The 15,527-nt window shown below is 36.9% G+C and overlaps 1 protein-coding gene across 1 annotated transcript; it reads right to left on the reverse strand.

Annotated features, from left to right (window-relative positions):
- Positions 1-6,306: 6,306 nt before the first annotated feature.
- LOC141285065 (calcium-activated chloride channel regulator 1-like) lies at positions 6,307-15,268 on the reverse strand. Its single transcript, XM_073818103.1, has 14 exons — positions 15,104-15,268; positions 14,774-14,911; positions 14,522-14,672; positions 14,329-14,434; positions 14,077-14,236; positions 13,741-13,968; positions 13,423-13,647; positions 13,140-13,320; positions 11,842-11,948; positions 7,885-8,100; positions 7,531-7,795; positions 7,269-7,433; positions 6,939-7,163; positions 6,307-6,837 (listed from the first exon to the last, which is right to left on the reverse strand). The coding sequence occupies exons 1-14, from the start codon at positions 15,251-15,253 to the stop codon at positions 6,455-6,457; spliced, it is 2,700 nt and encodes an 899-aa protein (XP_073674204.1). The 5' UTR covers positions 15,254-15,268; the 3' UTR covers positions 6,307-6,454.
- Positions 15,269-15,527: the final 259 nt, after the last annotated feature.

Genomic DNA, 15,527 nt, shown 5'->3' on the forward strand with positions numbered 1-15,527 from the left:
AATTATTCTGCTTATACTACGGTTACTACAGCTCAAGACATCGATCAGATGGTATATTTCAAGACATTCGTCCCGTTTTATCCTTGAAATGCTACTGTGAGTAGGATTAATTTCTTACGCAGCTCATCCAACCCTTCGTTGCTAGTTCCAAAACGTCATTTTAGACCTAGTAACGACGCTTGAGCCGTTGATAGCAAAATAATGCAGTTAATAATGAAGTTTAGACAGACCGACAGACAAGCAGACAGACAGAAAGAGAGAGGGTGAGAGAGTTTAAGATCGTCTCTACTAACAGTTAAACTTTCAGTCCATTTTCTTAAAGAACACGCCGTTGTTACCTCGCGTGTGAGAACTCATGTCGTTTTTAAGTTGTTAATCGTCAGAGCAGCGCTAACAACATTAGCGCGAATGCTAACGCGAGTGCTAACTGTATGTATGTGCGTCTCTGATTGAGAGAGAGCGAGAGAAATAGAGTTTATGCTTTCCGTATATAATAAAACGTAATATTGTTGAAAAACATGGAAATAAACTCGTTTTTTTATCCTGTTGTTTACCGTGTTTATTAGTTTGGCCAGTGTCATTGTGGGTTTTGGTTGTTTTACAGTTTAGGGTTGTAAGGACCTTTGAAATAACTGAAATCGTGTGGCGAAGTGATATAGACATGTACTGCGGTCAAAAGCTGCCTGGAACTACGTTCGCCGTGCGTTTCCCTGAAAATAATGCACACCTTTAGAACGTTCGTCAGCCAATCAGATTCAAGCATTCAACGGCCCGTAGTAATATATATATATATATGTACGCAAGTATTCACAGCCTTTGCTCAATACTTTGTTGAAGCACCTCTGGCACCAATCACAGCCACAAGGTTTTTTTGAGTATGATGCTACAATCTTGGCACATCTATTTTTGGCCAGTTTCTCCCATTCAGACTGACGGCTGAATGTCTGGAATCCATGGCAGCTTTCATTGGCCAAGGCCCGCCCACAAGGCAGTTTGACCGACATGTCAAACAACCAATCACAGTTCGTTTAGTTCAGCATCACGTTTAGGTGCATGGAAATGCCCCCACAACAACAGACTGGCGTGCAACAAGTCAGCCATTGAAATAACCAGTATTGAAAGTTAACGAAGAAGAGGGAGAACAAGGAGTAAGTCAGTAATTTGTTCGCGAACGTTGGAAATGTGTATAACAACAATGGCGTCTGCATAAGCACCTTTTAGCAAAACGCCGAGTAAATTAGTCTGCGCTTTGTTTCCCGGCGGACCGAAAATAAACGCGACACTCGCGTCTCCCGGAAATCCGATCAAATTCAACTAATCAGAATGACATTCCTGCAGTGTTTTTAGTTAAGTGTACCATATGCATCAGACGTTTAGCCAACGTTTGTCACGAGTCTGGGCTGTGGTGTTTCCCTTCCCCACCAGAGGTCACCTTCTCCCTTCCTCCCACACTTCCCTCCTGATCACGTACACCTGTCTCGTCACTTTACACCCACAGCTGCTCCTCATCACCACGGACTTTATTAGTCTCCACTCTCCCACCACTCTTTGAGTTTGCGTTGTTTCCTGTTTTGAGTTTGATATTAGTTCTGTCTGGTTTTGGAGTTCTGGTTTCCTGTGTTTCTAGTCGTGTTGTGCCTTGTTGGCCTTTTGTTTGTGTTTGTTTGTTTATTGTTTAATTAAAAATACTTACCTGCATTTGGACCCTGATCTCTTACCTGAAACGTGACAACGTTCCATTGGCATGATGTCTGAGGCTGAGACTACTCAAGGACATTCACAGAGTTGTCCCATAAACACTACTTTGTTATCTTGGCTGCGTACTTTGGGTCGTTGTCCTGTTGAAAGATGAACCTTTGTCCCCGTCTGAGGTTTAGAGCGGGTTTTCATTAAGGATGTATCTGTACATTGTTGCATTCATCTTTCTCTCGATCCTGACTAGTCTCCGAGTTCCTGCTGCTGAAAAACATCCCCACAGCATGATGCTGGAAACCTGGCTGTCCAGGGCTGCAGAGAGGTAGTGGCGCAAAAAAAACAAAAAAAAAAAACAAAACTCTTGACCTTAGTTTGTATCAGTCACTTCTCTCCTCCGTCTCTGCAAATGTCTCCACTGCTAAAACAACAAAACAACTGTTCTGATACTCACACACTTTAAAAAAAAATTCTCTTTGTCCTTTCTTCTGCGCTCACTCACATTATCATCAGCTCTCTTCACATTGGTACGTTTCCCATAGCATTTGAGCAGGCTCGGGTAACCCCACTGTGTAAGAAACCCTCTTTGTCAAAGACACTTTAGCGAGTTCAACCAACTATGTAACTGTTTCATGCACAGAACAACCTACTGCACAACAACCAATCTGGTTTCAAGAGCGGACAATCAGCTGAGATTGCCTTGGTCTCAGTTCCTGAAGTCCAGAAGAGCAGCTACCAAATCCTCAGTATTCATCTTGCTGGATCTGTCTGCTGCCTTTGACACAGTTAACCACCAGGTTGGTCCTTCAGTATGTCTTGGAGGGGTGAGGTTTCTAAGTCACAATTTCTTGCTACTGGGGTCCCTCAGGGCTCAGTGCTTGGACCACTTCTCTTCTCCAACTACATGTCATCATTTGAATCTGTCATTCAGAAACATGGCTTTTCTTATCACTGCTATGCTAATGGAATTCAATTTATTATTCTAACCAGATGATCTGACGGTAGCTGTTCACATTCCAGCCTGTCTGATGGAATATCACCTTCAGATCAACCTTGTTGAGACAGAACTGTGGTCTCAGCCAACCCAGCACTTCATCACAACTTCTCTATAAAGCTAGGTTTGTCCACCAACTCCTTCCAGGACAGCCAAAAACCTTGGAATTCTGATTGATAATCATTTAAGCTTCACAGACCACATTGCTACAATGGCCCAGTCCTGCAAATTTGCCTTATACAACATTAGGAAGATTATAGTAGACATTCAGACAAACAAGTATTGACAACAAGGAACTGTAGATAACAAAAAGTCATGCAATCATTGTTTGTGAACAAATATAGGCCTAACTGAATGAATAATTTATTTTAAGTCCACTGTTTCATTTGTTAAGAATTCAGTGATTTTAATGAATCATTTGAGTCAAATATTTGCTAATGCTTGACACAGACGTTCATTTATTGTGAATTCATCCATTTCTTGAAAGACATGAAAGTCAGTGGCTGGTAAACATGGAAGAATAGAGTGAACTTTATATGTAGACTACATATGAGTGTTTGACATGAAAAAAAAAAAATTATGTTTAAAAGACAGTTTCAAGTCCTGCAGATTTTCCTTATACAACATTAGGAAGATTAGACCCTTCCTGTCAAACAGGCCACACAACCCCTTGTCCAAACTCTTGTTCTCTCTAATGCTCTCTTTACACACTTTACAGTGTACTACTATACTAAAAATTGTAAAAATGTTGTCCTGTAATTTTTTTTATTTATCTCTTTATTTGACAAGTTAGGATAGAACCTTGTAAAAACCCACTTTGTAGTTGTTTATTACCCCCCAGGTCAACTGGGTAACTTCTTGGAGGAGTTGGATATGCTACTCTCAGTTCCCTGAGGATGTTATTCCTCTGGTACTACTCTGTGACTTCAACATCCACCTAGAAAAACCCCAGGCTGCTGACTTCAACACTCTGCTTGCCTCCTTTGACCTAAAGCGAGTGTCTGCTAAGGTCTAATCAGGTAACAACTGAACCTTATCTACACACATTGCTGCTCTGCTGACCACATTGTAGTTAGTTTGTTGAACACATCAGACCACTTCCTCATCACTTTTAACCTCAAACTGATTCCTGACACAACACACACTCCTCCACAGGTCACCTTTCGGCGTTACCTATGCTCAATCTCTCGCTCGCCACTATCATCTGTGGTTTTATCGTTACTCTGCCCTCTCAGTTTTCAGCACTGGACACTAACACTCAGAGGTGGGACCAAGTCAAGTCAAGAATAGTCTATAGTAGTAATTATAAAAGATATGATAATTAGTGGTGTTTCATTGAGGAATTAATAATAATAATATGTTTAATTTGTATAGCGCCTATCAAGAACCCAAGGTCACTTTTACAAAATAATACAAGCAATTGCCAAACAAGATACATCAGAAAATCAGAGGGGACATTCAGACAAACAAGTGTTGACAACAAGGAACTGTAGATAACAAAAAGTCATGCAATCATTGTTTGTGAACAAATATAGGCCTAACTGAATGAATAATTTATTTCAAGTCCACTGTTTCATTTGTTAAGGATTCAGTGATTTTAATGAATCATTTGAGTCAAATATTTGCTAATGCTTGACACAGACGTTCATTTATCGTGAATTCATCCATTTCTTGAAAGACATGAAAGTGAGTGGCTGGTAAACAAGAAGAATAGAGTGAACTTTATATGTAGACTACATATGAGTGTTTGACATGAAAAAAAAATAATTTATGTTTAAAAGACTGCTTCAATATACATCTGTGTTTTTTTCTTATTATTATTATAAATGATTTATAGTAATTATGTGTCATTTAAATGTGTAAAACATTAAATATAATAAACATTATGTGGATAAAAACAACACAAGTGCTCACTTAGCGAGTCCCTCTCTGGCTCAGTGCCAAAAGGTGCACTAATCACACCAGTGTGAACATACACTTCACTAACCAGCCTATATTGATCAGAATTCAGTTTTTTTTAGAAGGCAGGCCATAAAGACTTGCCAAATCACAGGGTTAAAGTCCAAGTGAAGTCTCGAGTCATTGCTGTCAAAGTCTAAGTAGAGCTGCAAGTCTTCTTTAATTAAAGTCACAAGTCGTCAAATTTGGGTCATTGAGTCATATGACTCGAGTCCACAGCTCTGCTAACACTGCTACTGATACTCTTTACTGCACTCTAACATCTTGCTTAGACAGCTTTTGCCCCCTTTAATCCAGAAAAAACACAATCAACCCCCTTCCCCATCTGCCTCCTGGGAGATGTTCTCCATTAGCATCACTCTAGACTCTAGGCTGCAGAAAGTAGTGGTGCAAATAAAAAAAAAAAATACTCATGCACTGTCATTCACTTCCTTCCTCTACCCATTCTCACACTGCTAACTCAGAAAGGTCAATAACATAATATAATGTTTTACATGAATGCAAGTGATAATCACAGTTGTCTGGTATAATTTAATTACACGTTTTGTATTATTTGAATTGTCTCAGGACAACAATGATCTCAATCTTACAAGTAGACTAAAAGGTAATGCAGATCCTATGAGTTTATGAGTATGAGTTTCAGATATTTTGGTCACTGTAGAGGGTGTGTCATTTCTCAGTGTCTTTTATGCAAATTACCATATGTCCCCAAAAGGTGTAAACTCTCACGTTTTAGGCTTTATTTAATGCAAATTCCTAGGGAATTTTCATTTAGGTCAACTGGATGTTGTTCGACCAACCTAAATAGACTGAGCCTAACCTCTGTTTACTCTAATGTTACTCTAGCTAAATGTACATGGGAAACCATGACATGACCAAACCAAATCTCCTACCAGAAAAAGAAATGTTGAGCACCTTACATGTTAGTATTGGTCATGACCTCTGACTATTAGCCAAGACTGGTGAGTATGTGACCGTGAGGTCCATGAGCGGCATTAGAATCTGAATGAAGGAGTGAAATAAGGTTAAAGAGTTAAATAGAATAATCAGATGTCTAGATAAATTATCCTATGAATAATCAATAAGAATTGGCAATCTAACCTAAATTTGGGGTCAGATTAGAATTTATTTTAACCTTCAGCTACCATTGGATACCTTTGTTGGGCCAGCTGAGTAGACCTTACAAGTCTTTCCTCTCAGGTAGGTCCTTCAGGGTGTGTTGGAGGAGTGAGGTTTCTGAGTCACAACTCTTGCTACTGGGGTTTCTCAGGGCTTAGTGCTTGGACCACTTCTCTTCTTCATCTACATGTCACCATTGGGATCTGCCATGGCTTTTCCTATCACTGCTATGCTGATGACACTCAAACTACTTCTCATTCCAACCAGATGATCTGATGGTAACTTTTCACCCTTTCTAACAGACATTTCTGGCCGGATGAAGGACCATCACCTTCAACTCAACCTTGCTAAAACAAAACCGTTACTATTCGAGCAAATACAGTCGTAATTTGTACTTTATAAAGTTTTAATTGGGTTATACATGAATTTATTTATTAATATATTTATTATTTACTAGTGCACATAATAATAGTTTAAGAAAAAAAGAGAACTAGACAGCTGACATAATCTCATTGGAAGTTTAATTATTTGCCTTTAGAAAACACAAACAATTCCAATATAAACAATTTTAAAGTTTTACCAAACTGTATTATTTTTTTGCTAAGCATAAGGTGTACAAAAGACAACTCAGTAAAGTAACTTTTTAACGTTAAGTTTTTCTTTGTATCAGATGTTAATGTTGGTTGTGACCTAAGAAGGTTTAATAGGTCTCAATGCCCATATTGTTATCGCAATAATGGTAGTAATCATCACAGTGGCCAAACAAACAGATATGGCAATAAACATAAATTTCAGGTCTAGATCTGAAACCTTTGTGGGTTCTGGATGAGGGATAATCTTTGATGCCTGAGCAATGTTGGAGATTTTAGATTTGACATTTTCTTTGTCTTCAGATTGAACTGCAAAGAAGAGTGTGGTGCCATTTTGGATTGGAAAACTGAGATTGAATAAATGTTGTTCAACTGATCCAGCCTCGAGTGGTGAGATGCCAGATATGTTGACTTCGTGAGCATTGCTGAAGTTGACCTGAAGCATTTTAAAGTCAAGGCTCCACCTGATCCTGTAGGATTTTGCTAAAAAGAAAAGAAACAACTTGTTAGGCCTATGATAGATATATTATTTTGTGACCTATATAGCTTTGAAATAACTATTTTGAAGGAACTGTATGCTTTACCTGTCCCATGGTCAAGGTCATCACCAGGAGCTGTCCAACTGAGAAGCACAATGTCCTTCTGGATCTCTGCGTTCAGATCTGTGATTCTGTTAGGAGGGAAGTTTTGTGGAGTTGTGCTTTTAAGAATCACCTCAAAACTCTCTCCGGTGGCTGTTCTGGTGAAGCTTCCGATTACAGGTAATTCCGCCGAAACAAGAGGTTTTGAAGGGTTAAACTCCACCACACCTGAAATTAGACAGACCACCTGAATACATCTGCAGGAACTAGTTTTGAGGAAGGAAAGGAAGTATTTGAGTAGGTTGTTTTAATAGTCTTGGTCTCAGGGTTTACCGTTTACCACATATCCAGGTACATATGGAGCACCACCCCGTTTTTGAAGAGTAAATCTGGCTTGTCCATTTTGATTCTTTACTCTTACTTTCAAGCTGCTTCTTCCATTTTTCATCTGTGTGAAATATCTGGAATAGACACCATCATCTTTGAAAGCATCAGCCCCTGTAAAATAATTCTGGATTTATTTGAGCACTTTGGGTTATATAGTGTAAATCTGAAGTGGAGTGCATATTATAAACAAGAATTATGGGTCATTCACCTGCTCCATTGTCCAGCAGTTGTAATGTTTCTGCAGGACCAGATTCTGGCTCCAGCGTAGCCCACACTTCAGCATTTATAATAGGCTTGTAATTCTGACTAACCTCAGCAAACACTAACATGGGTTTAGTGCCGTCACTGAACTTCTGGTCCATGTGGGCTTTGACAGTGATAGGGGGCACATCGGCTCGTGCTGCTTGACTTGTTGCTGTTGCAGTCAGAGACTGAAGTGTTGGACTTTGGATACTGTACTTCCAGTCCCCAGTCTACCAAACACATGATAGTATTATTAAATAAATAATTCATGACAAGTTTTATGAAAGGTAATGAAATCTTGAACAAGTTTAGCAAATACCTGTGCAGTTCCTGGTACTTTTAAAGTCACTGTTTTTGATGATTCATCATGACGCATCTGAATTTGATTGTAGACTGAGCCACTCGGTGACTGTATGTACACTTTAGGTAGAGTTTTTTCATAGGTTATTGTAAAGCTGGTTTTGGTACCAATAGTCTGATCTACTGATATCGTCCCATTGAACCACTCAGATGTTTTAGCTCCAACACTGTCAATCTAAAGGGGTGATAAAAATAAAACATGAATATTCATAATAGGCTTGTCGGTAACACTTTACAATAAGGGTACATGAATAATCATGTACTAATGCCTAAATTAATACTTAATTCATCACCTACTAATGATTATTCAAGGAATTAACTAATTATGAACTAACAGAGGGCTATCCATAACTACAACTGGAGTCATATGGATTCATGGATGAAAAACGGCAGCCTTAACTACATGTTAGTACATGTTTGATAGTTAATGCATTAATTAACATTTATGGGTAAACTAAATCTTTAGGAAAGAATGAGAAATACTCTGGCTTTGAAATTAATTTAAGTTATTTAATACTATCATAATTTGAGCATTTGACATCTTCAGCTTTGTCTTAAACATTATTGGGTGTCAAAGAATTAGTTGATCCTCTTCATCATGTAGAAAATACTAAAAACACTAATGACTGATCTTGTCTGTTTTATGTTCTCCTCTTTCCCTTTAAACTCACCCTATTGATTTATACACAGAATAATTAAAAATAAAAACCCAAAACCCACAAACAACATTTGTAGAACAATTCCTAAAGAAATGCTCAAACTAGAAAGAGTTCACTCTCCATCCAGACAGAGCCGTGAAGATCCTGCACCTCCGCTCTCTGACTTCTTGAAAATCCACACGGCATCTTGGCACAGCATAACCAGGCTGATACTCACTGTGTTAGTACATGTGTATTTGATAGGAAGTATATCATAAATCATGAGCTGAGTTTAGTGAGTAGTTAAGAGTGAATTCATTATGATTGGGCCCTCTCAAGTAAAGTCATGTCAAAATCAACCTTAACTAGCCATTAGTTAATGTTAGTGCATGGGTAGTTAATAGTGAATTCATTATGATTGGGCCCTCTCAAGTAAAGTCATGTCAAAATCAACATAAGCCATTAGTTAATGTTAGTGCATGGGTAGTTAAGAGTGAATTCATTATGATTGGGCCCTCTCAAGTAAAGTCATGTCAAAATCAACCTTAACTAGCCATTAGTTAATGTTAGTGCATGGGTAGTTAAGAGTGAATTCATTATGATTGGGCCCTCTCAAGTAAAGTCATGTCAAAATCAACCTTAACTAGCCATTAGTTAATGTTAGTGCATGGGTAGTTAAGAGTGAATTCATTATGATTGGGCCCTCTCAAGTAAAGTCATGTCAAAATCAACATAAACAAGCCATTAGTTAATGTTAGTGCATGGGTAGTTAAGAGTGAATTCATTATGATTGGGCCCTCTCAAGTAAAGTCATGTCAAAATCAACATAAACAAGCCATTAGTTAATGTTAGTGCATGGGTAGTAAATAATGAGTTAGTAATGAAGTGACACATTAACAAATCATCAAATTACATACCAAATTAAAATTTTATTTGTCACATACACAGTCATACACAGTATCATATAAAGTGATATAAAATGCTTATACGACTGCTAATAACCCATACATTTTATAAGGAAGTTTTAGTATAGAATGAGAAATAAGATAATTAAACAAATTAGAATATAATAAGATTAACTTTAGTTGTAAAAAGAAATTTGCATTATGTACAAATATACAATAAAAAATAACCGTAAAATATTAGAAATAGGAATAGAATATAATAAATATTTAAAAAAATGGAATGTGCAGTTATGGGCAAGACAATGTGCAGATGAATAAATATTAAACATTAAACATGCAGTAAGAGTGTCCTCCTTGTTCATTTACACCACCAGTACAACTAACAATTTACATAATTTCACATATATGGACTCAAAAGAAAGTCCAAACATAATGTTACCTCTAAAGACACACAGAAGGTCAAATATTTTATGTCCAGAAGCTCAAAACCATGCTGTTATTTAATGTGCCTAACTTTCCACACAAAAGAAATGCAGATGCAGATGCAGATCCAAACATAACTTTGATTTGGTTTACAAAAGCAGACGACATTAATTAAATTAAAATGGCATTACCGAAACAAACCTTACGCACCGAGCGAGGGTAAAGACTAGAAGGGATACATGATTCGCTACTGGGCATGCGCACATCAATCTAACGTTATTTTTATCACACTGTACAACAATAATACTGTTTTTTTTTTATTATAGTAAGGGCTAAGTTTAGGGTTGGGGTAGGTGTAGACGTTAAAAAAACACAATCTAATAGGTAGAAAAATGAATTTCATTGTTAGTTTCCGGTCGTAGAGGTATCCCTTCTAGCCACAACCCCGAGCGAGTGCCTAGAGTGCACCACTAATGAGTGTCCCTCCAGAAACAACCTTACATACTGTAGTTCCGTTTATTTGAAATGGTTTAATTATTGATCATTGAAAGTATTAGCTATTGGTCTATTTTCTAAATTTGGTTTAATATATCTGTCTAATTAATGGCACTAATACTTTCAACGAACAATAATTTTAATAATTTCAAATAAAGGGAACTACAGAATGTAAGGTTTGTTTCAAGTGGGACACTAATTAGTGGCGTACTCTAGGCACTCGCTCAGCGCGTAAGGTTTGTTGTTTCGGTAATGTCGTTTTTTTTTATCTGCTTTTGTAAACCGGATTAAAGGCATGTTTGCATCTGCGTTTTTATTATTATTTATTTATACACGTTAATTAAACGTTTTTGGTAGCTAAATATTTAACCTTCTGTGTGTCTTTAGAAGTAACATTATGTTTGGACTTTCTTTTGAGTCCATATATGTGAAATTATGTCAATGAAAAATAAAGTGACTTAAAAAAACACTGTTTGTTGTACTGGTGGTATAAATGAACAGGGACACTCTTACAGCATGTTTAATGTTATGTAATTTGATGATTTGTTAATGTGTCATTGTGTCACTTCATCATTAATAACTTATTATTAACTACCCATGCACTAACATTAACTAATGGCTAGTTAAGGTTGATTTTGACATGACTTTACTTGAGAGGGCCCAATCATAATGAATTCACTCTTAACTACTCACTAAACTCAGCTCATGATTTATGATATACTTCCTATCAAATACACATGTACTAACACAGTGAGTATCAGCCTGGTTATGCTGTGCCAAGATGCCGTGTGGATTTTCAAGAAGTCAGAGAGCGGAGGTGCAGGATCTTCACGGCTCTGTCTGGATGGAGAGTGAACTCTTTCTAGTTTGAGCATTTCTTTAGGAATTGTTCTACAAATGTTGTTTGTGGGTTTTGGGTTTTTATTTTTAATTATTCTGTGTATAAATCAATAGGGTGAGTTTAAAGGGAAAGAGGAGAACATAAAACAGACAAGATCAGTCATTAGTGTTTTTAGTATTTTCTACACTTGATGAAGAGGATCAACTAATCCTATGACACCCAATAATGTTTAAGACAAAGCTGAAGATGTCAAATGCTCAAATTATGATAGTATTAAATAACTTAAATTAATTTCAAAGCCAGAGTATTTCTCATTCTTTCCTAAAGATTTAGTTTACCCATAAATGTTAATTAATGCATTAACTATCAAACATGTACTAACATGTAGTTAAGGCTGCCGTTATTCATCCATGAATCCGTATGACTCCAGTTGTAGTTAAGGATAGCCCTTTGTTAGTTCATAATTAGTTAATTCCTTGAATAATCATTAGTAGGTGATGAATTAAGTATTAATTTAGGCATTAGTACATGATTATTCATGTACCCTTATTGTAAAGTGTTACCGGCTTGTCTTATGGTAAATTCCATTAGCAGTAAGCGATCACTTGCCAAACCTGAACTGGGTCTTTAGTTTGATCTCCTGTTGGTACAGTTAGTGTGGAAAATCCATTCAGTAGTTGATTAGAGAGAATGTCATCACTGGCTGTGATAAATTTCCCCCCTATTTTTAACATAGAACAAATGAGAAATTACCATTGGATTATTTCAACTGAATATCATGATTTACTCAGATACGTTTGCTGCACAAGTAGGATTTAGAAACTTAAGACTTAATGACTTACTATTAATGAAATGGATGAATTTGATGAATTTAGTATGATTTTTACCAAATTATCAATGATATTAAAAAAAGTTAACAGACCTATGACTAATTCTGAGATCATTTGTTGAAGCATAACTTGTTTGTAACTTTGACACTTTTTCATGCTGAGATCAATCTAGAAGTCAGTTCAATCTGTCCAGTTTATTCATTGAAGAATTCATCACTCTGATTCAAACCGGGTTCATAAGAGTCGTTTGTAAATGAATCAAACTACGTGGGTTGTAATGTAGGCTATATTTAATTTTGATGCCTTGTAGCTGGATTTGCAAAACGCTAAGTACGTAATGTCCACCATTGAACATGTTAACTGAATTTCGTAACTTAAAGGAGAAATTCACTTCAGTACAAAAATTTACAGATAATTTTCCCCTAGACATCCAAGATGTTCTTGTCTTTCTTTCTTCAGTGGTAAAGAAATTGTTTTTCGTTTTTTTGAGGAAAACATTAGGTTTTCTCTCCATATAGTGGATTTCTATGGTGCCCCCGAATGCAGCTTTAAAGGGCTTTAAATGATCGGTTATTTTCTAAAAAAAAAAAAAAAAAAAAAAAAAAAACTTTTTAACGTCAAATGCTCATCTTGTCTAGTTCTGCATGTACTCTGTATATTCCGGTTCAAGACCATTAGGGTATGTCGAAAATCTAACATCTCATTTTCTCCTCCAACTTCAGAATCATCCCACATCAATCGTTTCGCTAGATAAGACTCTTCTTCCTCGACTGGGACCGTTTAGAGCCCTATGAAGCTGCATTTAAACTGCATTTTGGAAGTACACACTCGTGGGCACCATTGAAGTCCACTATTTGCAGATAAATCCTGAAATGTTTTCCTGAAGAAAGAAAGACATCAACATCTTGGATGACAAGAGGTTGTAAATTATCTGGGAAGTGAACTTCTTCTTTAAACATTGCATATCCCAAGTCTAAAGTAATTAAATTCAATTAATGAAATTTAAACTGCTACATAAATATCCACTTAGGCTTTCTGTAATTTTTTGAGACACTGTTTGTTAGTATGTGACTGTTACTTACCAGTTTTGTCTGCCATTTCCCTCAGTGCTTTATCTGCTTTATCACCCAAAGCAATTGTGTGTATAATGGCGCCACTATTAATTGCATTGGGAACACAATTATTAAGATCATCTGTGGCTTCACCATCTGTCAGAAAAATGATTTCATCTCCTATCACATCCCCATTGTCCTTTTTAAGTTCCTTTGAGTTTTGAAGACATACAGAATATTGGCATACAACAAACAGCATGTACTTCACACTTTGTATAACAATGCATGCATATTGGTACAAATAATATGGCACCTGTAAGCCTAGATTGAGGCCTTTACACATGTATGTCCATCCCTCTGCGACCTTTGGCAACAACTTGACAAGCTTCTCTCGTGTGGACTCATTGTCAATTCTAGTCAGTTGGCTTTGAGTATAAGCCTCAGTACTAAACTTCACAATTCCAACACTGGCTTGATCCTCAATGATATTCTGCAAGAAATGTGTGGCAGCCTGTTGTAGTCGAAGAATTCTAGAATCCTAGAAAATTTGGGAAATAAAATAAAACATTAATTTTATGCTTCCTTGGGTTTCAAAAGGATTAGATTCATATAAGTTAATGTTTTTGCATACTTTCATGCTTCCTGAGACATCAAGTACGAGACAAACGACCCGTTGCATTCGTTGCACAACTTTGAAAGCTGGCGCTGGTGGAGAAGACTGCAGCGGTTTGAGAGAACGAAGTACGTCTTTATCCACAGAATCCTCAAATATTACGGTCCATGTTGCTTTGCCACATTTTTTATTTTGCAGGTTTGGGGCTTCATAATTGTGCTCATTTTCACGGCAAAATGTGCTCACCTGACACCAAATATTTTGAATGATTATTACTTCAATGTATTGCATACAACAAACTGTGAATTACCAAAGCCAAATTTAATTTGTGGAACATATAAAATCTACACTTACAGAATCCAGGCTTGGCAGGAACATTATTGAACTGTGAGTGTTTTGATATTTATTAGGAAAAAACTTGCAATCCTTAGTCGGTAATGACGTTTGTGGATCAGTGCGGCACGGAGTTGAATCAGTACCCTCATAAAACTGACCTTTAATATATTTGCTACACCTAAAAATAAGCAGGACATCAATGGTTGAGATCATTTCCAAGGAAATTTCACATTCAGATCACATGCTTTCTTTTTGTTAAAGGTTTATAACCTTGTAGCTTCAATATTGCCGTTAGAGTAGTAAAATGGCTTTTCTTCACTGTATTCATCATAAACGCCCCATCTCAGATGAGCCCATTCATGCACCAAGACCCTTCCTGCAAACAAACATTCTTGCTAATAAAACAAGCAGATTACGGAATTAACCTGAATAAATGTTAAAAGATAACCTTTTAAATGTTCACCTTTTGACCCGTATGGCTTAATAAGTGTGTTGTCCCGGAGAAAGTTTGGGGTGAAATGAATGTACTCTCCCTCAGCTCCACATTCTCCATACTGATTAGTGTAGGGTTCATCGCCGTATGCTGGATTAGGATTATCAATTCTTATTTTTGCCTGTGTTTAGCATAGGAATTGTGTCAGCAATATCAAATGTGAATAAAATGACTGATCAGTTTTGTTTGATTGGTAAGATAAAATGGCCTAATTCTCTGTACCTTTTCAAAGGACTCTGTTCTTGCTTTGGTAAAATCCTTACTATTCCACTGGGGTGGGACTAGTATTGTAGCTTCTTTGAAATAGACCTTTTTATCCAATGCTTCATAAAGATAAAGTGATCCTTCGGTGACCATTTCCTGAAATAAAGGGGAAAAGTACTGAAGAAATCAAAATGTGTATACATATTTAGAACAAGTAATTACAACAATAACAAATACTGTTAATACTGTTTCTTTCTGAAACAAAATATGAAACAAGATATTAGCCACTAAAACCATTAATGCACATAAAGTTTGTTAAAATAGACCGAATAAAAAGTACATATTCACCTTGATTTTATCAATGAGCGTGTTATCCTGTGGTACTCTTGAACTAATTGAAATGACAACGTCAACATAACCATTTCCATCTAGTTTGATTCCAGTGGAGGTGGACGACAGCAACATCCATAATAAGAAAAACACCGTTCTTGGGCCCATAACTACAGAGTTTAGGTGAACTCCCAAAACTTGTTTTGAACAATGTCACAAATGTTCTTGAAGGGTCTGATCAGAGATAAGTGGGTGTGTGTTTTAATGTCATGCAGGGGCGTGACTAGATTATGTCAACACTGGGGGCTGAGTCAATGGGCCATTTGAAACATAATGTGTATGCACTGACTAGCCACAACATTAAAACCCCCTACCTAATATTGTGAAGATCACCCTCATACTGTCAAAACTGTATGCACTGAGACCTTTGAATGTGTCCTGT

This window comes from Garra rufa, chromosome 14, assembly GCF_049309525.1.
Source record: "Garra rufa chromosome 14, GarRuf1.0, whole genome shotgun sequence".
Taxonomy (NCBI): domain Eukaryota; kingdom Metazoa; phylum Chordata; class Actinopteri; order Cypriniformes; family Cyprinidae; genus Garra; species Garra rufa.